The 27428-nt window shown below is 47.9% G+C and overlaps 1 protein-coding gene across 1 annotated transcript; it reads left to right on the forward strand.

Moving 5' to 3' along the window:
* The first annotated feature begins 1596 nt into the window (after positions 1-1596).
* On the forward strand, positions 1597-25984 carry LOC146337014 (cytochrome P450 1A5-like). The gene is made up of 10 exons (XM_084816903.1): positions 1597-1682; positions 3483-3654; positions 8878-8979; positions 12873-13019; positions 13552-14409; positions 16330-16456; positions 19740-19829; positions 19919-20042; positions 24068-24154; positions 25451-25984. The coding sequence occupies exons 5-10, from the start codon at positions 13576-13578 to the stop codon at positions 25755-25757; spliced, it is 1569 nt and encodes a 522-aa protein (XP_084673029.1). The 5' UTR covers positions 1597-1682; positions 3483-3654; positions 8878-8979; positions 12873-13019; positions 13552-13575; the 3' UTR covers positions 25758-25984.
* The last annotated feature ends 1444 nt before the right edge of the window (positions 25985-27428 follow it).

Here is a 27428-nt window from a genome sequence, read left to right on the forward strand (position 1 = left end):
CATAAGTAGTTTGGCTCAGGCGAGGCGCTTGATGGGACTGAGGGTGTGTGTGTGGGTGTGTGTCTGACGATGAGAAGTTAGTGTAACTTGCTCATAAGCAGGAATTCCTATCCACCAAAGTAACTCGTCCCTAAAGATAAGAAGGCCGCTCTGCTGGTAAGACTGTTGCTGAGTACTAATTGGTTTCTGAACATGTGTACTGTATTTTCTTTGTTCTCCAACTTTCAGTCTGTATAAATGCATCCTGTTTTCTTTTTTTGGAGAGAGACAGAGTTTCGTCTGTCTCTCCCACAGCCGTGATGATATTTATAATAAATTTATAATAAATTTCTGACTGTTCAATCTAACCTGCCTTGGATATTTCCTTAACAGCAGCAAATTCCACACCTGCTCCATTCTCCTAACATTGATCACAAATGGAGACTCCCAGTTCAGTAGCAGTGTATCTCTGAACACTAGTTGTGGGGGGATAAGGCCACAGCGGGTAGGAGACTGTTGCCTTGGGGAACTGCTTGTGGGCTTCCCAGGAGCATCGGATTAGTCATGGTGGGAGCCAGGATGCTGGGCTAGGTGGACCATCGGTCCGATCCAGCAGAGCTCTTCTCATGTTCTTCTCCCTAATGGACCTTCTGCATGTTCAGTGCCAGCTCCAGGTTTTGGAGGGCCCTTGGGCAAGGCCCCCTCAATAGGCCCCCTCCCTCAGTGAGCCTATCTACTCACCAGCTGCTATTGTTCCTCCACCTCCCCTTTCTCATCCTTGCTCCCACTTGCTTGCTCGGCAGGCAGAGAGCCAGGGAGCAGACAGGCCGTGGCATCTCCTGCTCCTCCTTCTCTCCACCACCGTTGTCTGGGCCAGAGCGAGTGGCAGGGGAACGAGCAGGCTGCAGGGGTGAAGAGGAGGAGCAAGTCCTGGGGGCTCTTGTCCGTGGGCCTTGCTGGGGTGTGGGCCTTTCCATGGTGCCTGATTATGCCAGCCAGGAGCCAGCCTTGTATTGGTGCCTTCCCCAACAGGGTGCCCTCCAGATGAGTTGAACTACTATGTCCATCATTCCCAGGCAGCATGGCCTTTGCGTGCTGAGTTCTGTATGTGTGAGGTGGGCTTTTGTTTTGTATTATTACAATCTAGTATAAGCCTCCCTGAGGATCTTTCAATCAAAAGGCAGATCTTTTAAAAGGAGATTTTGAAAAATAGACCAACAGTTAAAATCAGTTTTGATCCTGACATGGTTTTAGCCCTCCAGCTGCTGCTGCTGGTGCTGGTTTTGCTTTTGAATTTTTCCTGTGCCGCTGCTGATTTTCATCTCGCTTTTATCTTGACCTGTTTGATTGCCATTGTTTTATTGCTACCGTGTGTTTTAGGTATGTTGTAACATGTGTGCACTCCCCTGAGAACTTTGGTTATTGGGCGGTTTGAAAAATGTAATAAATAAAAACAATTCTTTGGAGATCATGGACTCCTGTTCTGTTCGGGAACAGACATCTCTCCAGATTTATTTATAGAAAAGTATGTGTGTGTGCGTGTGTAAAACTGCAGCACAACGAGGTTAGCTGTTTGTTATCTAGACTACAGAGACATTTACTCTTCTGTGTTTACAGGGGACCTATTAAAAAATGAACCCCATTTTCTTCTGGAGCCCTGAGAAAATCCTACTGAATGCCATTCATTCACCTTCACAATAGGCGTGAGTATCCTGATGGATAAATCTGTGGTGTGTGGATATAATGGGGTGTTCTTTTAGAAGCATCAAAATTGGGTCCATGGAATATTCAGCTCAATCGCACCATGTGGGGCTGTGAATCCATTCTGGGTTCACAGAATGGATTCACAGAATCCATTCTCAGTTCACAGAACTCTAAAGGAGCTATCCAAGGTGCTGAACTCCCCCCCAAAGGTCCAGCACCTTGGATAGCTCCTTCAGAGTTCTGGCTGGTTCTGACTAAAACCCGGAATGGATTCACAGCCCCAGAGAAATTGAAGTCACCAGCCTCCACTGCCATGGATCCATGCAGCCCAGTGTTTTCTACTTTGACTGGGTGTGGCTCTCAGAAAGAGTTTCGTCTTTCTCAGTCTTACTGGCTGTGATCCTTTAAACCAGAGGTGTTGAACATCTTTCAGCCCTGAGGGCCAAATTCCATTTTGGAGAAACTCCCAGGTGCAGTATGCCAGTCATAGGCAGGGCAGAAGGCAAAACAGAGTGGGGGCAAAACACCCCAAATAATGGCATATTTTAACTTGAAGCCCTTCCTGCCAGTTAGTAGCCTTAGGAGATCCATTTCAACTTTAATGAGGAAGAAAACTGTGCAAAAGCTGGGAAGCCAGCCAATGATCAGTGGGTGCAGAAAAGGCAGTAAGGCTAAGGGAAAGATTATGGCCATCTGGGAAACCCTGGGATCCCAACTGGGCCAGATTTGGGCCACAGAACTGAGTTTCAACACCCCTGCTTCAGTCCTCAGACCTTCTGCACACAACACTGTGCTCCACCATTGAGCTACAGGCCGTCCCTTATAAACAAAGCTGCTACTGAGTCAGCCCATTAGCAGCATAGTATTTACTCCAGCGTTGGCACAAAATAACACAACAACTGAGGCAGGAGAAACTTCCTTCTCCTCCTCCTCCTCTTCCTCCATCCCCTGGCTTTTAATTTTTTTTTGCTATCACATCCATTAACGGTGGCAGTGTGGATGATTTCACCCATCAATACCGCTTTCTGAGGGGTCCTTTCTCACAGCGAGACATTATGGGTGAGGTGGCCATGGAGCCTGCCCGTGCTGCCGTTGCTTTTAAGTATGTAAATGTAAGTCACTTTAAACATATTTGCCACTATTGTGGCAAAGCAGTGGCGGTGCAGGCAGTTTGTGGGGCCCTTGCCTGTAATCCCTTTCTCTGAGGAAGGACCCCTCTGAGCAAGGCATTGGGCAGGAGCTCCGCAGAGTCGCACCATCTGCTGACCTGCAGCAACAATTGCCACAGCAGCGAGCAGTGGCGATGCTCCATGGTGCACAGCTCTCTGGGCAGCAAATGAGGGCACTTGTGATCTACCACCCTCCCGATCTGCCTCCTGAGCCACATTGTCTTGCCTCCCTCCACCAGTAAACAGTGCTGGTTCCAGGTTTTGGAGGACCCTTGGGCAAGATGCTCTCAGTGGGTCCTTGTCTCTGAGGGAGACCCTATTCTCTTCCTGGGTACTGCTGCTATTGCTGCCATTTGCTGTCCTGTCCCTCTGGACCCAGTAAGAACATAAGAAGAGCCCTAAGGCTGGATCAGACCAAGGGTCCATCTCGTCCAGCATTCTGTTCACACAGCAGCCAACCAGCTGCCCACGGGAAACCCACAAGCAGGACATGAGTGCAACAGCACCCACCCACCCATGTTCCCCAGCAACTGGTGTACTGCCTCTGATACTGGAGGCAGCATAGAGCCATCAGGACTAGTAGCCATTGACAGCCTTCTCCTCCAGGAATTTGTCTAACTCCCTTTAAAGGCGTCCAAACTGGTGGCCATCACTACGTCTTGTGGTACTGAATTCTACAGTTTAACTAAGCGCTGTGTAAAGAAGTCCTTCCTCTGATCTGTCCTGAATCTCCCACCCATCACCCACCCATCAGCAACATGACCTCCAAGGGAGAGAGAGAGAATGGACAAGGCCTGCGGAGGTAAGTTACAGCTCCTTCTCATTCCTCTCACTGCGTGGTTGCTCAGAGAAGGAAAGTGAACAGCAAAGAGGTAGAAGAGCCGGGCCAGGAGCCTCCAGGGATTGGCAGTGGGGGCCCCCTGCTGGGGTGTGGGCTCTCAGCAGATGCCCATTCATGGCGAGCTTTGGTGCCCTGCCAACATAGCCAGCAAAGCTGATCGTGAGGCATGAGCATCAGTGGGCAGCAGCACATGAACAGAACACTGCTCTGTGAGAGGAGCAGGCTAGGGATCTCTACCCGAGAATTCTCAGACCCGTCTCCCGCACACAAACTACAACTCCCAAGAGACTTGGAGGGGAAACCCTGACAGTGAAAGCAACACATGCTTGTAGTGTGGCTCTGCTGACGCAGGGAGAATCTTAGCGATGCCGCTTTACGCCCACCTCCACAGTGCTATGTCGGAAGAGAAGCTGCACCATTTTTAAATGCACAGGAAAAAAAGACCTTTTTTCTAGACCTGTGTGCCAATGGCGTCATCAAATTCTCCACCTTACTTGTGGGCAGAGAAATTTGGGAGAACGTTTCACCGAATTTCGCCAAGGGGAGGAGAAATTCTTAACAGTTTCTCCCAGCTAGGGCTCCCCATTGACAGGTAGCACAGCTTCTTTTGTTTGGGGTAAGGGTTTGGGGTTTTTTCATGCTGCAACAGCATCAACTGTCATGGCAGGCTGGCCCCCAGTCTGCATCCACCACAATGCAGGTGGGGGCAGTGTTGTGTCCAGCTCCAAGGATGAGGTGGAGTTAGGGCTCTGCCAAAATCTGTCCTTCCTGAAAGTTTTCTACCCCCATGAAAGAGGCTTCCATTGTTCCTCCTCATTCAGGATGATAAATTTATTTTTGTGGTGTTCTTGAGCTCACCTAATCACAGCCAGCCTCCCAGGCTGCCTGCACATTCTCATCTGAAAAAGCCCCATGGGAGGAATTATTGCATGGTGCCTTAAATGGGGCTTTAATTGAAGTGTAGGAAGCTGAGGAGGCTACAGGCAGCCAGAGAGATGATTGTACAATGAAAAACAGGAAACTTGTGCTCAGTCCTCCGTCCCTCCTAAGTAAGGTAAACCCAACAAACCCAAATCCAACCCATGAGAATTTCTCTGAAATTTCTTCACCATTGAATTTCTTTTCGAAAGCAATTTCTTGTCTATCAAGTTGAATGAGAATGGTCAAAAAATGTGGGAGAAATTTTCGGCACAGCACTACTCTTATTTATTTATTTATTATTTATTTCATTTCTATACTGCCCAATAGCCGAAGCTCTCTGGGCGGTTCACAAAAATTAAAACCAAACAACACACAATAAAACAATTTAAAATATATAGAACATTAAAACCACAATATAACAATACAACCACAATAAAACCTAGCAGCAGTGCAGGAGTTTAAAATACAGATTTAAAACAACAAAGACAAAAATTTAGAAAGCTAAAATGCCTGGGAAAATAAAAAGGTCTTCACCTGGCGCCGAAAGGAATGCAATGCAGGCACCAGGCGAACCTCACTAGGGAGCTCATTCCAGAGCCGGGGTGCCACAACAGAAAAAGCCCTCCTCCTAGTAGCCCCCCGCCTCACTTCCTTTGGCAGGGGCTCACGGAGAAGGGCTGCTGCTGATGATCTTAAGGTCCGGGCAGGCACATATGGGAGGAGGCGATCCTTCAGGTAACCTGGCCCCAAGCCGTTAAGGGCTTTGAATGTTAACACCAGCACTTTGAATCGGGCCCAGAAATGGACCGGCAGCCAGTGCAGCTGGAAAAGTACTGGCGTAATATGAGCTTGCAGGCCAGTCCCTGTTAACAATCTTGCTGCCCTATTTTGGACCAGCTGAAGTTTCCGGACTGTTTTCAAAGGCAGCCCCATGTATAACGCATTGCAGTAATCCAGACGAGAAGTTATCAGAGCATGGATAACTGTAGCTAGGCTATCTCTGTCCAGATAAGGGCGTAGTTGGTATACCAGCCTAAGCTGATAAAAAGTGCTCCATGCCACTGAGTTCACCTGTGCCTCAAGTGACAGTTCTGGATCCAAGAGCACCCCCAAACTACGAACCTGATCCTTTAGGGGGAGTGCAACCCCCTCCAGAACAGGTTGAATATCACCTAGCCGGGCAGACGAACCACACACTAACAGTACCTCCGTCTTGTCTGGATTGAGTTTCAGTTTATTGGCCCTCATCCAGTCCATTACTGTGCCCAGGCACTGATTCAGAACAGCCACTGCCTCACCTGGTTTTGATGAGAAAGAGAGGTAGAGCTGGGTGTCATCCGCATATTGATGGCACCTCAGCCCACACCTCCGGATAATCTCCCCCAGCAGTTTCATGTAGATGTTAAACAGCATGGGGGATAAAATAGAGCCCTGTGGAACCCCATGGCACAATTGCCATGGCACAGAGCAATAATCCCCCAGCACCACCTTCTGGAATCGGCCATCCAAGTAGGAGCGGAACCACTGTAGTGCAGTGCCTCCAACTCCCAACCCAGACAACCTATCCAGAAGGATACCATGGTCGATGGTATCGAAAGCCGCTGAGAGGTCCAGGAGAATCAACAGGGTCACACTCCTCCTGTCCCTCTCCCGGCAGAGGTCATCCCACAGGGCGACCAAGGCAGTTTCTGTTCCAAAACCAGGCCTGAAGCCCGATTGAAATGGATCTAGATAATCCGTTTCATTCAAGAGTGCCTGGAGCTGTCCTACAACCACCCGCTCAAGCACCTTGCCCAGGAAGGGGATGTTGGCCACTGGCCTATAATTGTTAACATCCTCTGGGTCCAGGTTAGGCTTTTTCAGGAGTGGTCTAATTACTGCCTCTTTTAAAGCGGCAGGCACCACTCCCTCTCTCAAGGAGGAATTTACAACCTCCTGGACCCAGCCGGACATCCCTTCCTTGTTTGATTTAATAAGCCATGAAGGGCAAGGGTCAAGCACACAAGTGGTCGATCGGACTTGGCCAAGCACCTTGTCCGCATCCTCAGGCCTCAGTAACTGAAACTCATCCAATAAAACTGGACCAGACAGTGCTCTGAACGCCTCTACCAATGGAACTGCATTAATGGTGGTGTCCAATTCATGACGAATCTGAGCGACTTTATCCTCAAAGTGCCGTGCAAACTCGTCACAGTGTGCTACCGAGGGTTCCACCGTCTCTCTCCTGGCCCAGAATGTAACAGGCTGCGAACCACTCGGAAAAGCTCCGCTGGACGACACTGAGAAGATGCAATGCTGGTGGAAAAGAACTGTCTCTTTGCCACCCTCACCGCCACAGAGTAGGCTCGATAGTGGGCTCTTACCTGTGTTCGGTCAGACTCAGCACGAGTTTTCCTCCACCTGCGTTCTAGCTGTCTCCCCTCTTGCTTCATTGCCCTCAGCTCAGGTGTATACCAAGGAGCTGGCCGGGCTCTGCTCAGAGGGAGAGGGCGCTTGGGCGCGATCGTGTCAACCGCCCGAGTCATCCCTGCATTCCACAGAGCGACCTGGGCGTCGACAGGAGCACCAGCCATACCAGCAGGAAAATCCCCCAGAGCCCTCTGGAATCCATCGGAATCCATTAATCTCCGGGGGCGGACCATTTTAATAGGTCCCCCACCCTTGCAGAGGGGGAAGGCCGCCAGGAGTCTAAACCTCAGCAGGAAGTGATCTGTCCATAACAAAGGGACAGATGTTAATTCCTCCACTTTCAGATCACCATCCTCCTGCCCAGTCGAGAAAACCAGATCAAGCATGTGTCCTTTTATATGCGTTGGGCCGATGACATGTTGGGACAGCCCCATGCTTGTCATGGCGGCCATGAAGTCCTGAGTGGCCCCGGATACAGCGGCCTCGGCATGGAAGTTGAGATCCCCCAGGACCATCATCCTAGGGGTCCTCAACACCAAGTCCGAGACCACCTTCGTCAGCTCAGGCAGGGAGTCTGATGGGCAGCGGGGTGGGCGGTACACCAACAGAATCCCTAATCTGTCCCGGGTACCCAACACAAGGTACAAACACTCAAGATCTGCACTCGAATGAGCAGGAAGCCTGGAGAGGGAGATTGAATTCCTATAGACCACGGCAACCCCTCCTCCCCGACCCTCGAGTCGGTGTTGGTGCTGCACCGAGTACCCAGGAGGGCACAGCTGGGAGAGAGTGACCCCTCCCAGTTCCCCCACCCAGGTCTCAGTAATACATGCCAGGTCAGCCCCCTCATCCACAGTCAAATCATGGATGAGGGGGATTTTATTTTGGGCCGACCTGGCATTCAGCAGCAGCACCACCAGACCTGAGGGCAGAAGACTGGTAAGGCTGCCAGGAACCATCAGGTTGGGGGAAGAACCAGAAGAGGGGACAGCTGTAAGGTGTCTAGCCCCTCTTCTCCTCAGCTGGCCTGTTAATCCCCCAACGCCATACCTCCCCCTGCCCGTGACCACAGTTATGGTGGCACCTCCCCGACCCCCTGAGTTGCCCAATAGTCCTCCCAGGCACATATTAAAATGTTAGGGTACAAAATGCACAACAGTTTAAAAGAATATAAAAGATAAGAGATAAAATATAAAAGAGATACTTTTTCCTTTATGGAAGCTGCCAGTCCTAAATGAAGGAGAGCTAGTACAACCCCATAGTATTTCAGGCCTCTTCTTATTCTCCCTTCACTCCCAACTGTCCCACCTATTTCAGCTGGATGCACTCCTGAGTAAGTGTGAATAGGGCTTCGGATGAGTTATATCAATTTGAGCAGGTGCATATTTTGAAAACAAACACATCTGTAGAGATGTGGAGCTTAATATATATTAAGAACAACAATACAGCAACATCTGAACAGAAAATTGATTTATTTTGGATTCAGGAAGTTCCAAAAAGTAGACTAACCAGTCTCCTTAAAACCTGTTATTACCCTTCCCATGTTTGAAATGACTCCGCTTTTGTAATGTCTTTGGGTCACATGACTACAGAGGGGCCAGCCAACCAGGTTTTAGGAAGCTTCATATTATGCCGTGAGAAAATATGACCTTGTGCTACCTGCCAAGAAGAAGGATTCAGTTCACTAAAATGAAGAGACGTCCCTGTGATCACATTGCTTTTGCCAACAGACTAAGAGGAGTGGAGGCTGTCAGTGAGTTAACATCAGCATAATACAGTTCTCTGGCCCGGGGTTCAATAGGTGCTTCAAGTTGGGCTTCAGCTTCTTATTTTACCATTGCTTTTTCTGTCTAGGAACAGTAGTGAAAGTACAGTGAGATACACTCTTTGCAGTGCAATCTTATGCTAGTGAACTCAGAAGTAAGTCCTATTGGGTTCAATGAGGCTTAGTCCCAGGTAAGTGGATATATTAGGTACCTTTTAATTTTAGAGGAAAATGTTTTGAATGGTGTCTTCAGAATGCTTCTCGGGGGTGGTGTTGTAGCTCATGTTTCATTTCCCCCAAAAGAGACTGGGTGTGGCTTGTATGAGAGTTTTGCCATCCTGCCCCAGAAAGAACCCTGGTATCCTACTCAGTAGTGTGGCAGGAAGCATGCTGTATATGTTCTAAAGCTAGGCTGACCATATTTCCTTGAGACAAAAACGGGATATTGGGATGACAAAAACGGGACGGGGTTATGTAATATTCCGTATTCATGAAAAAGTAAGACAATAACAAAAGTTTTATTAGAGAAAGAATCTCTATGGGCGTAATGATGGTAGAAATAACAGTAAGACTCAGCCTCCTGGCTCCCACACGCTGAATGGGGCTTAGCGACCGCCTCTTGAATTCCCCCCCACTGCGGACAAGCAAGGGGACAGCGTCTGATCGTCGCTAGCTCAAGACCCGATAAAGTAAATGGAACTTCCTCTTCCTCTTCCTCTGACCCGATAAAGTAAACGGAACTTCCTCTTTCATCACACTAGTAGTTTTACTGCACGCATTGATTAGCATAGAGCCTTATGATAAAGGCGTTCAGTTTTTTAGAAAAAAATAAAAACGGGACAAAATTGACATTTATATTAAAATGACGGGACGGTCGGGAAATATGAAAAAAATGGTACTGTCCCGTTTAAAACGGTACATATGGTCAGCCTATCTAAAGCAGACATGGACAGAAGATAGAGTGGGATCGGCTTGTAGGTTTCTGGGTGATTTGCAGTAGATCTGACTCCCAGTGATTTAACCAGACTTATTTATTATTTATGTATTTATTGTTTATTTGATTTATACCCAGCCTTTCTACCAAAAAATGGCACAATATCTATCTGTCTTTCTGAGCAGGCAGGTGTACGATTGCACTGTAAGAGTACCTATTACTTGCACCCAGTGGAGGCTGGTGGCTCTGAATTTGGTGGGGTGTAAATCCATTCTGGGTTTCAGTCAGGAGCAGCCAGAACTCTAAAGGAGTGATCCAAGGTGCTGTACCTAGTTTGGGGATAGGGTTCACACCTTCAATAGCCCCTTTAGAGTTCTGTATGGTTCTGACTGAAACCTGGAATGGATCCACAGCCCCACTGAAATTGGAGCCACCAACCTCCACTACTTGCCCCACTGCCTTAGGAACAAAGTCCGTGAAACCTACATTTAAGAGCCAGTGTGGTGTAGTGGTGAGAGTGTTGGACTGGGAGCCGGGAGATCCGGGTTCTAGTCCCCACTCGGCCATGGAAGTCACTGGGTGACTTTGGGCCAGTCACAGACTCTCAGCCCAACCCACCTCACAGGGTTGTTGTTGTGAGGATAAAATGGAGAGGAGGAGGATAACGTAAGCCGCCTTGGGTTCCTTGCAAGAGGAAAAATGGTGGAATATAAATAAATAAAATGCTTCTGGAATATTCAGGATTGTGGGTTTTATTACTCTGGTAATTATTTTGTCCCATGCTCTGGACAGGAGCAAAAACTGAGAATGGACCAAGCATGGACAACTTCCTATTGCAAAATTTAGAGGACTGTCTTCAACCCTCCTTCTTTTTCACCTCTTTGCAGTCCTGGATACAGCTGAACACTCCCTCTCCTGCATGAATCCCTTTATGCTCCCCATCTCCATGAACCTTGTCTAACAGTTCTTCCAATTTTTCCAAAAGGGAAGCTTTTCCTCTGGTTTCCCTCTCTTTGCTGGGGCCCTGCAGGGAATCTGTCCTAGTCCCTTTGCTCTTCTCTTCCGCAGCCTGGCGCCCTTCAGATGTGGTGGACTACAACCCCTATCAGCCCCAGCCAGCTGATGGGATTCATTACCCAACACATCTGCAGGACACTAGCTTAGGGAAGGCTGCTGCAGGCCCTGTCCCTGGGTGACCTTATCAAATCCCATAACGCCATGCCGCCTGCCTACAGATGTGTCCCGTGCTACCGGGATCTGTGGTCACTGCCCCCACGTGGTGATCCTTGGAATTACAGGTGGCAGCAGGGCCTTGAGCTGGCTCTGCCCACTGGGCAGGAAGTAGCACAAATGGGCTTCCTGTTCCGGCTGAGCCTTGCTTGAGCAAGGAAGACTTCCTGAGCTCTCGTGTCTTCCTGAATTCCTGGTTGGCCCAGTGGAGGCTGGTGGCGCCGATGTCGGTGGGGCGGTGCATCTGCTCCGGGTTCAGTCAGAAACAGCCAGATCTCTGAAGGAGTTCTCCAAGGTGCTCTACCTAGTTTGGGGATAGGGTCTGGCACCTTGGATAGCCTCTTCAGAGTTCTGACTGAAACCCGGAATGGATTCACTGCCACACTGACATCGGTGCCACCAGCCTCCACTGCTTTGACCCTAACATCTGGTTTTGTCCCATTGCTCCTGGCTCACCTCAGCTTGCTACCCACAGCCCAGCCCTGGCAAGCTGATACCCAGCTCTGTCTTTCCACCCTAAGCTCCCTCCCTGTAGCCCTGCATCTCTAGACTGCCTCTCTGATAGTTCTGCTCGGATGCTTCCTTTGTCATTGCCTCTGACTAAATGGGTTCACGACCAAAGGTCTCACCTTTCCTCCCAAGCCCTCCTCTCTTGTATATTGTCCTTCTCCACTGACAACGTTACCACCTACCCCGTTCAACAGGCACATACTGTTGGCTTCACCTCTGACTCCTCCCTCTCCTTTATTTCGCAGGTTCAGTCTGTTGCCAAGTCATGTCACTTCTGTCCTTTACAACGTTGCACAAACACAGCCTTTCCTCTCTGCCCCCTTGGAACAAACTCTGCCCCATGCCCTGCTCATAGGACACCTAGAGCCAATCTACACAGGTGTTTTATCCCAGTACTGTAACATCTGGCTCACGTGCAGAGCACATGACACACTCCCCAAGTTGCTGTCCTGCTGCTATTTCTTCCTTAATATTTCCTTTCCCCCCTCAAACTACTTTTTTATGACTTCTTTTTTCTGTACTGGAGGTTTCTGTGCACTACGAAGACTGGTGTGTTCCAATCTAGCGGTATTCTAACCCTTGCCAGTGGGACTTGCTTTAATGCTGTAGAATGGAGGTGTTGAACCTCTGGGCTGAGGACCAAGTCTAGCTCACTTAGGGTCCCAATCTGGCCCTCTGGGGTTTCCCAGATACCCTTCCCCCCTTCCTCTGGCACCACCATCTTTCCCACAACTGTGGATCATTGAGTGTTTTCTTGGCTGTTGCACAGTTTTTTCCCCATTCTAAAAGTTTGAAAATCTGCTGGTATTTGAGCCCTGCCCCCTTTTGCCTTCAGCCCCCCCCCCCCACTGGTATGTGGACCCTGTGAACTTTTCTGAAATGAATTTGGCCCTCAGGTTGGAAGAGGTTCAATACCCCTGCTGTAGAACCTGTTTTGCAACATTTCCCCCACCCGTCCTCCCACTCACTTTTTCTCCCCTTCCTCCTTTCATCCTCTGCTCTTTCTTTACACTGGTTTTCATGGGTTTTGTGGGCAGGGAGTCAGCGGGGGCTTTTGAAGGTTACTTTTCACTGCGCATCTACACAGCTGCGCAGCAGTGAAGAACCGCACGCTTTACTTTTCAGCCTCCATTCCTGCGCAGTAGTGAAGATGTGCACCAAGTTAGCAGACTCGAAAAAGCAGCAGCAGCAAACTGGAAAAGCAGCATCGCCTTTCATGTCCTTCGCAATTGCCGCACGATATTGTGACTTGTGGCACACGCTCACACTACAAAGACAAATGATAGAATCCATGTGACTATTCCAGCTTCTCCTTCTCCTGCAATTGTAATGTTGTGACTTTGTGCGTGGCACTTGATCACTTTATATATGCTTGATGCTGTGCTGCATTTATGACTGTTTTCCCCACAGAGCTGCAACTGTTTTCTGAAAAAATACCAGCCCAATGGTGTCTCACAAATAAAGCGGGCTCTAGTGTAGTGTCTCCCCAGACCACTTCAGTCTCCTCCTCCTATATCTAGCACGAGCTCCTTCTCTTCATCTAGTGCCCTCTGCATTGTAAGTACGAATGCTTTACGACAACCTTAACTGACACAAAACTATAGAAACAAGTAATAGATCTCAAGCCCTGAATTACTATCCTTGCTGAACACATTTTTGTACTCTCGCAACCACATTCTGAGCAGCACTCCAACTAGCAATAGCCACACTAGCAGAGGGAAGAAATGCATTTTCCCAGCATCCGTATATTGCAGATTGAAAATGCAATATTCCTAAAACAGAAGCATTATTTTTTGGAGAGAAGAACTATGCTTTAAACAGAAAAACAGCTATTCCTCATGTGCAAATATAATAAATTAATCAACTTCTGTGATTTTATACCCCCTTTCTTGGGAGTAAGCTCCATTGAACACAATGGGGACTTACTTCTGAGTAAAGGCTTGCATAGGATTGCACAGTAAAACCCAGATGATGCATTGACTACCTGTTCTTTGTTCAGATGATAACCCTAACTGTTGTATTAGGATGACTCAAAAAATCTCTCTCCTGACTATCTCCGTTCTGTGCCTGTCTTCCAAAAACTGTTTAGGATTAGGGTTCCTGCAAAGTTGCAATGATGCTTGTGGAAAACGAGAATGCCATCTTGGTCACCAAAGTTCTTGTTGCTTTCGCTGTCTTCTGTTTCATTTTCACCATCATGAGATCCTTCCAGCAGCAAATACCATGTGGGCTGAAGAGGCTCCCAGGGCCAGCAGGGTACCCCTTGATTGGCAACATCCTGGACCTGGGGAAGAACCCCCATATAAGCCTGACCCAGATGAGCCAGAAATATGGGGATGTGATGAAGATACACATTGGTATGAGATCGGTGCTGGTGCTGAGTGGCCTCGAGACGCTCAAGCAGGCCTTGATCAAGCAAGGGGATGACTTCATGGGGCGTCCAAATCTCTATAGCTTCCGACACATCGCTGATGGCCAGAGCTTAACCTTTGGGAGGGATTCCGAAGGAGTGTGGCGTGCCCGCAAGAAACTAGTTTCAAACGCCCTGAAGAACTTCTCTGTCTCTCCCAGCCTTACTTCCTCTTTCACCTGCCTTCTGGAAGAGCACATCTCCAAAGAAGCTGATTACCTGGTTGCAAAGCTGTTGCAGGTGATGAAGGAAAACAAGAGCTTTGACCCATTTCGGTACGTGGTGATCTCTGTGACCAACGTCATTTGTGGCATCAGTTTTGGCAAGTGCTACAATCATGACGACCAGGAGCTGCTCAGCATAGTGACCATGCTTGATGACATTGAGGACGTCATCGCAGCAGGAAATCCAGCAGATTTTATCCCAGTCCTCCAGTATCTTCCTAGCTCCACCATGAAGAAGTTTAAGGACATAAACAGGCGGTTCTTCAGTTTCCTACAACAGCGGGTCAATGAGCATTACAACACCTTCAGCAAGGTAAAGCACATATGGGCAACTGGTGGTCCACATGCAGCCCTTGGCTCTATGTGGCCCACCAGTCTGCACAGATCAGCCATCAGCCGGGCAATGGGGAACAGATGCACTGGGAAAACAGAGATCTTGATTAGGATCGCCTGGGGGAGAGGTTAGAGCCTCTGCACCAGTGATCCCAGTCAGGATAGCTGTTTCCCCAATGCTATTTTTAAAACTGTTTTTTTGTAAACCACACTGGAAGCATTGCTGGAGGCTGTTTTATCAACCTGATAGCTGCATTTAAATGAATAAATCTCAGGCTGGCCTGCTGGTTGCCATTAGGTCTTTCACCTTCCGTGACTAAACAGACGGCAGGTTCTTTTGCATGCTGTGGGCACATAGCTTGTGGGTAGCTATGCCTACAATGTGGGTGTAGGCATAGCTAGGGATGTCAGAGAAATCGGCAACAGATTCAAATGAGTTTGTGTTTCTATGAATCTGACCTGCAGATTCCAAAGCGGACTGCCTTTTTCCAAGTCATGTGGATTCGGCTGACCTGTGGACCAGTTTTTATTTATATTTATTTATTATTACATTTATATCCTGCCTCTTTTCCTCTTGCGAGGAACCCGAGGCAGCTGACATGGTCCTCCTTCTCCTCTCCAGTTTATCCACACAACAACCCCATCGAGGTTAGGCTGAGAGTCAGTGACCAGCCCAGAGTCACCCAGTGAAATTCCTAGCCAAGTGGGGGCCAGAACCCAGATCTCCCAAGTCCCAATCCAACACGCTAACCACTACATCACATTGCCTCTCTACACTGTCACCGTTTTATCACTTTTAGGGGGGAATTATGCTAATTTGCATTAGTGCTCATGCAAACTCGTGCTAAGGCGAATTAACGCAAGCAGAAAAAAAGTCTGGTAAAAAAAAATCCAATTCCATCAATGAGCAGATAATGGAACTGAATATGCCTGACAATCTGCAAAACCCAGATTTAACAGATTTAACAAAATCCGTACATCCTTGGGGTAGCACTTAGGGCTGTATGAACCTCACTGCTTCCGGTACGGGGGGGGGGGGGCGGTCTGCAGCAGGGAAATCTGGGCCACTTGAGGCCCTTCAGATTCCCCTGGAGCCTTGTCGCATCCGTCGGATTTCATGGGGTGGCTTGCGGGGACTCTTCTTTTTTGCGCTGGCCGTGAAGGAAGCCCTTGACAGCCAGTGCAGAGAGGAAAGGCTTCGGCGGCACTTGACAGCACTGGAGAGCCGCCCCATGGGAAACAGACATGGGGGTGGGGTGGGACCAGTCCACTGTGGCCTTTGCAGGTTGGATTCTTGAGAATCTGGCCTGATTTGACTCTGCAGCGGATTTCTCCACCATTCCTAGCAGCCCTTAGCAGTAGGGATGACAGAGGAATCCATCTGGGGGGTGGAGCTCATTGAGCTTCATCAGCTCGGCCCCTTGGACTTTGGCTCATTTCCCATGAGCTGGCCCAACTCGATCTGCACTGAGCTGGGCCAGTTTGCGATTTTTCCCTTTTTAAAAAATTTCACAATTTGCACAAATGTTGCCTGTAATTTTAATAATTTGTGCAATTTGCAGTGCGATTTGTGCAAATTTCTATTTATGCAATTTTTTTTTTTTTAATGGAAACAGTTGCTAGATTTTGGGAAAAACCTGTGGCTCAGCTCACAGATGCAAGCTGAGTTGGGGGCACCATGGAAATCTGGCAAGCCCCCAAAGGGCCAGATTTCCCAGTGGTAGACATCCCTACTTAGCAGAGGACTACAAGCAGAGAGGACAAATGTTGCTGGGTCCCTATTCTTGATGTCTGTTTATCTTCACAACAACATTATTCTCAATTTCACAATTCTGTTGGGAGCAAATTGATCTTAACTTGGTAAGAGCAGGAAGTGATAACTGTTGCCTTCTTCTTCCAGGACAACATCCGGGATATCACAGATTCCTTGATTATGCAAAGTCAGGAAAAGAAATTTGTGGCGAATACCAGTATCCAGCTCCCTGAAGAGAAGATAGTTAATCTTGTGAATGATGTTGTCGGGGCTGGTAAGCATCTCTCTTTTCAGCCTTCCTGAGAAGGCTTTAGAACAGATTTTTCTTTAAAAACCACCCATCTCTGGTTTTGACCATGAGCTATGAAATTGCCTCACACCACATCAGACCAATGGTCCATTTAGCTCAGTATTGTCTACTCCAGCCCCCCCCCCATTTTTGGACCCATGAGCGCATTTGGGGATTTGAGAATCTGCTGTGGGCATCACCACAAAATGGCTCCCACAGCGGATGTGACTAGTTACATAATGGCTGCCTTAGGAGCCTGACTAGTCAAGAAGTGTGTGTGTGTGTGTGTGTGTGTGTGTGTCTGTGTGTAGTGAAATAGGCTAGAGGCTGGGAAGGAAGGGGAAATGGAAGGTGTTGCTTCCTGGCCTGCCCAATCTTCTTCCATCCACACAGACCTTTCCCCTCCTCTGTCTCTCTCTTCCCAGTCTCTAGCTTTGCTATTTATTTCCCCCAACCCCATAGCCTTCTTCTTTCTCTCCCTTCCTAGCCCCTAGCCTTGCCCTTTCTCTCCCATTCACTCCTTGCTCTTTCTCTCCCATTCACCCCTTGCTCTTTCTCTCCCATTCCGCCTCCCGCACAGCCTCTAGCCTCACTATTTCTCTCCCCAACCCCTTTCCTCACTATTTCTCCCCCTTCTCCCTCCCTTTCCCTTGCCTTCTTCTTTCTCTCCCTTCCTAGCCCCTAGCCTTGCCCTTTCTCTCCCATTCACCCCTTGCTCTTTCTCTCCCATTCACCCCTTGCTCTTTCTCTCCCATTCCGCCTCCCGCTCAGCCTCTAGCCTCACTATTTCTCTCCCCAACCCCTTTCCTCACTATTTCTCCCCCTTCTCCCTCCCTTTCCCTTGCCTTCTTCTTTCTCTCCCTTCCTAGCCCCTAGCCTTGCTCTTTCTCTCCCACTTACCACTTTACCTTGCTGTTTCTCTACCTGCCTAGCCTCTAGCCTCACTTTTCCTCTCTCCTCTGCTCCTTTTCCTTGTTTTCTCTTCCTGCCTCCTGAACAGCTGATCAGTGGCAGGTTTTTGCTGAATAAGACACAGCCTAAGATCCATAGGTGTGACAGGTGGACGCCAAAGCGGAGATCCACTGATTTGGCATTTTGTGGCAGTGCCCACAGCAGTTCCTCAAATCCCCAAATGTGCCCACGGGTCCAAAAACGTTGGGGAGCCCTGGACCCAATGATCTCTAATGTCCCTCCTAGCTGTATTATGTGATGACATTTTTAGGGGGGGGCAGTGTTTTTTTGGGGACTTGTACATTTGCTGAGAAAATTTTTAACGAGATAACTCAGGTCAAAGAAGCAGTGCCCTGCAAAGCTCTGTGCCCCACAGCCATGACCTGGACAAAGATAAAATACTCTGTGTGAGAGAAGCAAATCTGCACACTTCTTGCTTAATTTTCACAGGTCACAGCATACTTTACTAGGCCATCATGTGTGTGTGAGAGGGAGATGTGTTAGCACTGCTGGACTCTGCTGGGGCTAGAACTCGAAAGCCAAGCTCTGCCTGTGGTGTAGCGCAGCCAGGGCTCACAGGGATGCAGCACTGTTCCTTTTTGATTAGCAGGGATGAGGATGTTTTCTGCCCATCCCTGCCCCCGCCCCCCAGGCTTCCCTGTTCCCTCTGAGTTGAGTCGCAAACCTCGCTTTAGCTAGAGGAAATGGATTTCCCAGCAAAAATATATTGTTCCCTGTCATGCAAAGTATTCTGAGGTGGGTGGCTTTCTCTCAGGGCCAGCCCTCTCATGAGGCAGAGTGAATCCCCCACCTCAGGCTGCAGAGCAGGAGGAGCAGCAAATTGGGTGCTCTCCACCTCCACCAGGAGGATCTGCTGTCACCTTTCCTCCCTTTGCTGCCCCCCCTGCCATCATCATGTCTTCCACCCCCTACTTGCTGTCAGGATTCCTTTAGCCCCCACTGTATTTCAACGCCGAAAACAAACACAGATGCGAGGCTTCAGTCTACAGCTTTTAATCCATTATTTCACAGGGTCATACAGATGCAAATTCTCAGTGACTCTCAGCCTACAAAGGAAAGCCTTCAAGGGAATTCGAAAGGAAGTTATGAGAGTTGCCCGCCTTTTCAAGAAGAAGGCGGTCTCACTAGCCAATTGAAGAGGGGAGAGGTCCCTCTCTCTCTCTCGTGAGGCCTCTGAGCGCAGCTTCTCATGCAAAGCCAATCGGGTAGACTGTCTAAGTTCTGCCCCTGCCTTCTCTCTCTTTGCTCTGTGCCTGTGCCTGGTGTCTATTAGGTCATGCTCCCCAAACCCCACCTCCTTCTGTTCACTGTCTCTCATGGTGTGTGTGTGTGTGTGTGTGTGAAGAGGGACCCTCATCCTCAGCCAGCTGGACATTTGTAACCTGAGAAGCCGGCCCAGTCATGTCTGGACTAGCCTGGGAAAACACCTCCCCCATGTCTAGTGGTTCTCCTTCAGAATCTGAACTGCTATCCCACTCTCTGCTCTCAGAAACACCCCTGGCACCTACTTACCCTGCCCCCCCATCGCTGCCCCCTGCTCTAAGGATCCTCTCAGAGTGAGTCCACAGGTGGCCGAATTCTCTTGAGAGCTGCGTCAGCCAGAAAAGCAGCCCTGGTGGCCCTTTGGAGAGCTAGCCACACCTCAATGCCTGGCTCGGAGGGGTCCTTCCTTAGAGTCAGGCATTGTGGGAGGATGAGCGTCCTTCGAGACTGCCTGTACTGTGGAGCAGGTAGCAGGAATGCAGTAAGTAGGGAGGGAGACAGATGCGGCAGGGCAGGGGGAGGGGTCAGACAGGGGGAGGGGAGGGAAAGGAGGGAGGGAGGGGGTAGCAGTAATGATGGCCAGCAGCAGTCCGTGTGCTTTCCCGCCTCAGGTGGTGGGGCAGTTTGCACTGGCACCGCTTGGCCTTGAATGGGCAGTTTCAGACCCATTTGCTTTAGAAAAGACCTGCTCCTGGTGGACATGAAAGCTGCTAGAACCACCTTGCACCTTGCGTCATCTTGCATTGTCCTCAGGGGCACGGCTATGGGGACTGCCACGATGAGTGCCTGCCAGAAGAGGCTGGTGGAGCCAGTGTCGATGGGATGGAAATTCCATTCTGGGTTTTACTTACAACCAGCCAGGCGTCTGAAGGAGCTATCCAAGGTGCTGGACCGTATCCTCCCAATAGACTCCTGGCTGGGGTCTCTAGAGAATGGAATCTCCACCCCACCAAAATCCAATCCACCAGCCTCTGCTGGCACCGGCACTTCAAAACTGACCACGACACCCCTGTTTCCCACTGTATCCACCCAGGTTTTGAAACAGTGACGGCGGCCTTATCTTGGTGCCTCATGTATCTGGTGGCCTATCCAGAAATTCAGAAGAAGATTCAGAAAGAACTAGGTAAACCCAGGCCCTCACTCACAGATTTAACATGTCCTTTTTACAAGGCCGGATCCCAAACCTCTCTGCCCTTCTCTCTGCCTTGCTAGACCAAACTGTGGGCAGGCAGAGGAAGCCCCGGCTGTCAGATCGCACCATGTTGCCATACACAGAAGCCTTTATCTTGGAAATCTTCAGACACTCATCCTACGTGCCCTTTACAATCCCCCACTGGTAAGTCCTGTTGACAGTGGGGCTCCACTGGTATTGCAAATGAACGTGGTGAGTGAGTCACAAGGTTGTTGGCACTGGAGTTCAGATCGCACCATGTTGCCGTACACAGAAGCCTTTATCTTGGAAATCTTCAGACACTCATCCTATGTGCCCTTTACAATCCCCCACTGGTAAGTCCTGTTGACAGTGGGGCTCCACTGGTATTGCAAATGAACGTGGTGAGTGAGTCACAAGGTTGTTGGCACTGGAGTTCAGATCGCACCATGTTGCCGTACACAGAAGCCTTTATCTTGGAAATCTTCAGACACTCATCCTACGTGCCCTTTACAATCCCCCACTGGTAAGTCCTGTTGACAGTGGGGCTCCATTGGTATTGCAAATGAACGTGGTGAGTGAGTCACAAGGTTGTTGGCACTGGAGTTCATGAGGCAGAAGCGTCTAAAGCAGGAAAAAAAGTCCGAATCGGACGGATCTGGGTAACCACTGGATGCTATATTTTCAAAAATGGGGAGTTGGACACTGTCGGACATATTTCTTTGTGTCAGCATCCCTAGGTGTAACCTGAAACCTACGTAGCCCCTGGGAGATGCAACTTAGTAATTTAAGTTGCATCAAGTTGTGACTTAAGGCAGCTAAGTCTGTCACCTCTTCCTTCTTTAGACTGTGACCAGAGCCAGGGGCGGCCTGTCCAGAAAGGCAAACTAGGTGGTCACCTAGGGCACCAAGTTAAGTGGAAACTCGAGGAAACAAATACAAAAAAATACATGCACATACAGAGGGAATATGATAGAGACTGTGGAGGTGAGTGAGGTGATGTGCAATGTGCTCTTGCTCCTCGGCTGCTCCCAGTAGGTGACAGGGAGTGAGAGGCCCTGCTGAGAGCAGACGCTTCCTAGGCTGAGCCTAGGGGCTGGCGGCGCCTTGTTGCCCATGCTGCCCTGAGGATGCCACCGGGACCCTTCTTCCGGGGACCTCCCTTGGGCGTTGTGGAGGGGACTTCTGTTCCTTCGCAGAGTGGACGGCTGGGCTTTTATCAGACCCTCTGTGCTGATACAGTGCTTAGTTAAAAAGAACACAAACACATTTGGGGCATGTTTTATTATAAATGATAATATTTCTGCTTCCGAAGTTGTGGGGTGGCGGCAGCGGCGGCAGCCTCTTCATTAAATGCAGCTGCCCTGTCAAACTCAAGGGCAATGAAATGGTTAACCAAAGCCAGATCTCAACTCAATGAAGAGAAATACTTGTTTTTTGCTCTGAAAAGGGACCAGCGTGTTGCTTTTACAGGTTTACAATTTGAGATGATGGATACAATGACGCTTCAGGGAAGATTCAGAGGCATCCCATTGAACGGCAGACTATGTGTATGTGGTAGTTCTGTAACTGAAGATCTGGCATACTATTTTCTTGAATTTCATCTATACTCAAGCTGCAGGGAACACTATTTAGCCTTATTTCTGACCCACATGAGAAATTGGTCAGTGAAGAATAAATTGTTATTTCTCTTACGAGGCTCTAATTTCTTTGTGTCCCAGAGGGTTGGCCTTTTTGCAGTCAAGGCAGCCAGTATAAGGAAAAAGGAATTGGAAAAATGCTCTGGCTGATAGATTCAAATGAATGTGTGGGCTTCATGTATCACTGTTTTTATCCCTCACTAGGTTTTTTTTTTAAAGTCCTTTTAATGTTTTAATGTCAACATAATGTTTTAAATTTCAATGTAATGTTTAATTCTAATGTAATGTTAGTAACTTTAATGTAAAGTCTTCTTTTCAAATTTTTTCTATTATTATGTTTGAAATGGTCAGAAGACTTATTCAATAAGTTAATTCATTAATTCATTCTTCATTAAATGGCAAATAGGGACAAAAGGTTTCCCAGTTTACCAAAAACCTCAGCCTAGATCTGCCCTTGGGGTTTGAGATGGGGATGCAGACTGCATGGGTCAACTAGGGTACAAGTTGCAGGTAGCTAGACTAGGGCTGCCCCTGACCAGTGCAGCTTATGGCTTTAACACCTAGTGATGAGTGAGACATTTGTAGGGTTCACATTAAATTCACACGTCCCATATCTAAATCCAAACTCAAATGCAGTTTACCATAGAAATCTGTACATTCCCAATGTGGTTCGCAAAAAAAGTGCACAAAGATTGTGTACATTTCAAAAAATGCACACAAAAATGTGTATATTTGAAAAAATGTAAATATTCATTTATAATATTATAATATTCATTTATTCATTGGAAAAGTGCTTTAAAATATGGACATTTGTAAGAGTGTACACAATAATACACACATTTTAAAAAATGTATACAAAATGTGCATTTCCCCCAAAATGAGCACAAAAATCCATACTTTTTTTGTGTGGACTGCAAAAAGAATCAAAATCTGACCCACCAGGGGTGGGGAATGTGTGGCCCTCCAGATATTTTGGCCTACAAATCCCATCATCCCCACCACTGGTTTTGCTGGCTAGGCTGATGGGAACTGTAGGTCAAAACAACTGGAGTGACACAAGTTGCTCACCTCTGCAATGCAGAAATGACAGAACGCAAAGATGAAAAAAAATGAGAACCTGAATGAAATTGTGCTTGACAGATTCGCCCATTGCTATTAACATGCAAGTCAGCTTTTTTTCTCCTGCCCTTTCCTTCCCGCTTTGCTTTACACCAGTGGAGGCTGGTGGCGCCGATTTCAGCGGGCCCGTGAATCCATTCTGGGTTTTGGTCAGAACCGGCCAGAGCTCAAAGGAAGCTATCCAAGGTGCTGAATCTAGTCTAAGGATAGGGTTCAGCACCTTGGATAGCTCCTCCAGAGTTCTGGCTGATTCTGCTGGAAACCCAGAATGGAGTTATAGCCCCACTGAAATCAGAGCCACCAGCCTCCACTGCTTAACATCCAACTAAATGAAGAGTTCTGGAGAACTCGAAAGCTTGTTCCTCTACACTATGATATTTTGGTCAGTCCTAATAACAGTACTACTGCCTTACTGTGATCTTTTCTTACGGGGCATCATGGCACCTTTGGCCTTTTTCTGAATCAGAATATGATAGGTGTATTGGTCATTCAGGAACACTATAGTGTTAGCCTGAGACTGGAGTCTGGATTACTCTGGGGTGGCCCTTCCTAGCTCCAGGTAGTACTGGTTGAAACTATTGCCCTCTTTGTCAATAGGCCGAGCAGGAATCCACATTTGGAGAGGCAGATCACATATAGGATAGGGCAGGGGCTGGTGAACAGGAAACAGGCCAAGTTCCTTTTTTAAACAGAATGTATATTTTAACTGCGTTTTCATAACAGGTAATACAGAAAACAATCCAGGTTAGAAAATACAAGAAAATACAGCTAATACAGAAAACAATGAACAGAAGCCCCCTCTCCCCCTACAAATATTGATATTAATATTATTAATAATAATAATTATTATTATTATTTATCCACCTCCTTGGTTGCTCTTTATTTTAGTTCACTTAAAACCCCCACAGAAAGTAATATCTTGAAGCAATTGGTACCAGCGCATAATTTTGTACTTATTTGGCCTGTTCCAGTTCACAGATTACGGGCACAATCCTGTGCTGGCTGGGGAATGCTGGGAGTTGTAGGACTTTTTCCTGTCTAAACACACGTAGGATTGCACCCTAAGTATCCAGAGAGGCCAAGTTTCTGACTGCTAAATGACAGAAGCTCTCAATCAAAACCCCCCTCCTGTTAACTGATTAATTTGCTACCATTGCATAGAAGAATCTCTGATCTTTAGTTCAAAGTTGGCTGAGTGCCCGTTCAAGGCAACGTTCTCCAAATGCTGACATTTCACTGTCCAGCCCAAGAGTCATCTTTGGTAGATTTAAAACCAGATTTTAAATGTTACATTTGTTTTGGCCCTATATTTTGGGTGTTACCACAACCAGGCCGAATTCTAAGTAAGAGGAATGGGGAAAGGACTGGACTCTCTTGGTTTGTCTTTAAAACTTTGAAGCAGGTTTTAAAATCTAGGAATGAAAGCCTTTCTTGCTCCCCCCCACCCCCCAGCACAACCAAAGACACTGTCTTGAATGGATTCTACATCCCTAAGGATATGTGCGTCTTTATCAACCAGTGGCAAGTCAACCATGATGAGTAAGTTAATCTCTCTCTCTCTCTCCTCCCCTCTTGGTGAAACTGAACATCACAGGAACATAGGAAGCTGCCTTATGCAGAGACAGAGCTCTGGTCCCTCCAGCCCAGTATTGTCAATACTGATTGGCAGCGGCTCTCCAGGGTTCCAGATAGGATTCTTTCATACTCCTCCCTGGAGATGCTGCAGATTGAACCTGAGACCTTCTGCATGCAAAGCAGGTGCTCTTCCACTGAGCTATGGCCCCATCCACTGTTAACAATCAAACAGGCTGCTTGAGACAGGGATTGGCTGGTGGTGGGTTTTAGAAAAGGTGGAACTGGATGGGTTAGTTGACCAAACTGTCTTTAAGTTCATTTCAGATATTACTCAACAACCCTTGCAACCTACTCTACAATCGACAGTTCTCTCCAAATTTGAGGATAATTAGGAACACATTGGGCTGGATCCAGATTTAGTCTTGCTTAGAGTCAACACACTGAAATCAGTGGGATTGATGTTAGTGATGACTAACTTCAGTCCCATTGATTTCAATGGGTCTGCTTTGTGTAGGACTAAATCTGGATCCAGCCCATAAAGGTCTTATAAAATTCCATCTTAGAGATGGTAGGATGATGGAAACAGTGCGGGGTTCTACGTTAGATGATTGCCTAGTAAATGTTCCGAAGATAGATGTGAACATTTGTGGAAAAATTAACACATCAAAACAGGTTTGGGAAGAGGTTTAATAAAGCAGGATTTATTTTTTTAAATACACAGTTCCCCTTTATTTGGTACATCAACACAGGTTCCTCTGGACAGTGCCTGCAAGAAACTCATACCTCCTTTTGGAGGGATGACAAAACTGAGCCTTTCCCACCCAGGTGCTCTCCAGATGTTTTGAACTTCGACTCCCATCAACTTCAGCCAGCATGCCCAGTGGCCAGGAATACTAAGAGTTGTAGTCCAAAACATCTGGAGGGCACCAAATTGGGGAAGTCTACCATAACTTGTAAAAACAAAAATTTAAGCCCATCACCTACTTGCTAACATAGGTTGAATCAACACCACAGTCAACCTCCCTTAACGGTGTATATGAACTGTGATTTCATGTTCCTATCAATCCATTATTTGTGAACTGTCCAGAGAGCTTTGGCTATTTGGGCAGCACAAGAACGTAATGAATAAATTTTTAAAAATGAAGTGTTTTTTTCTTATTGTTCTAAGTATAAAATGAAAACCTAATTTTAGAAAATGAAATAATCTAGCCAATATATATAGGCCTTTTCCATCACAGGCCTCTACTCTTTCTGTTTCAGGAAGCTTTGGAAGAACCCTTCCTCGTTCAGTCCGGAGCGTTTCCTCACTGCCGACGGGACCGGAATTAACAGGGCTGAGAGTGAGAAGGTCTTGATGTTTGGATTGGGCAAGAGGAGGTGCATTGGAGAGCACATTGCCCGCTGGGAGGTCTTCCTCTTTTTGGCCACCCTGCTCCACCACCTGGAGTTCAGTGTCTGCAATGGAGAGGACGTCGACCTGACCCCTCGCTATGGGCTCATCATGAAGCACAAGAGGTGCGACCGCTTACAGGTCAAAGAGCGGTTCCAGAAGCAGAGCTCTGAGTGAGCTTCAGAGACTTCCTTTGGCTAGGGATGGGGAGAAACCCTATTTCAGCCTTTCCCAGATGCTGCCTGGGAAAGATGGAGAAGGGAACATGGCTTACTGGGGAATCTTGGAGGGCCAGATTGTGACCCCAAGCGGGCTGGATTTGGCCTATGGTTCAACACCCTTGATGGAGGAAGTGCCCCCTGACCTCCGTAGAATTGTCCTGCTCAATAAAATGACTTCCTATTAGTCCTTGATATTCTTCCAGGCAGAGCAATCCTATACGTATATTGCACTAGCTCTGTAAGACCCTTAAGGTTAAATGGGGAAAGGGCAAAGCATCCTCCTCTCTCCCCACTGCAGGGGTGGGCAACTTGTGGTCCTCCCAATGTTGCTGGACTGCAACTCCCATCATCCCTGACCATTTGCCATGCAGGCTAGGGCTGATAGGACTTGCAGCCCAACATCTGGAGGGCCAGAGGTTGCCTGCCCCACCCCTGCCCTCCCACTTCTCTGACATTCAAGCTGCTTTTTGAGCTTGAAAATGAAAATGAAAATAAAAGGGCCATTGGCAGTGGAGGCTGGTGGCTCCGAGGTCAGTGGGGCAGTGAATCCGCTCCGGGTTTCAGTCAGAACCAGTCAGAACTCTAATGGAGCTATCCAGGGTGCGAAGCCCCACTGACATCGGAGCCCCCAGCTTCCACCGACCGTCGAGCTAGTGCTGCGCTCTAACCACTAGACCGCACTGTCTCCCCCTAGTATTCGGGCTCCCTTTCCGTGGCTCACCCACCCAGAGCATGTGATTCCAGGAAGTGAGAAAGCTCTGGGCGAATGAACTTCCATGTCCTCTCGGCCTTTTCCCCTCGGCCCCTGTTTGCAATGGAGAAGGTGTTGCATGTCGGCCAAGTTGCTTTGCACGCAAGCCTGGGCAATCGTTAACCTGTGCTTGGGAGGAAGGCAGATGCTGCACTTGCCAGGCTTGCCTGTTTGACAAGTGTCAACGTGATCCTTGTTTGGTGCCCTGGAACTTGGTCTCTTGCCACTTTGGGATCATGGGTCAGGGCTTTAGCCCAAGTGGACCAACAGCCAGCACCTGTTGGTCCCAGAACCCACTTGCTGGAAGCCAGACCCTTGCTGAAGCCTGGTACACTGATGCAGAAAGACATATGTCGTGGTGGATCTCACTCCGTATGTGTGAATACCCCCTTTCTGGCCCCTTTTTTCTTGGCCCCTTTTTTCTTGTTTCTTTGTAAGCAAGTATTTTATTTTACAAATACAAGATAACAATATATAGATAACATCAACCATGTGCAACACGCACAGCCTTTTTAAAATGATTCATCATAGGTTCTAGACATGTTTTAGAATGATTGCCCCATAACATACACTTGTTGTTTACATTTTAATCTCCATTACAGCCACACGATGACCAGTTTTCAACTGTTCACCTTGCCAGTTATTATTCCCTTCAAAAATAGGACTATGTGCTCAGTGGATGCTGTAGTCTGCAAAACCCCTACATTAATGTATATAATAAAAAGCAACCAAGTTTCTAAGAATGAGTCCTGCTTGATTATCCCTCTGATCAATCCATTATGTTGTGTTGGTTTTTCAGCAAGGTTTTTTCAGACACCATCCATTCACAGGGTACCCTATTTTCATTTTCTAGGATCAAGCTATAACCATTCTAGC

Source organism: Heloderma suspectum, chromosome 11, assembly GCF_057233095.1.
Source record: "Heloderma suspectum isolate Gila_16-S chromosome 11, 16-S_ref, whole genome shotgun sequence".
NCBI classification, from domain to species: Eukaryota; Metazoa; Chordata; class Lepidosauria; order Squamata; family Helodermatidae; genus Heloderma; species Heloderma suspectum.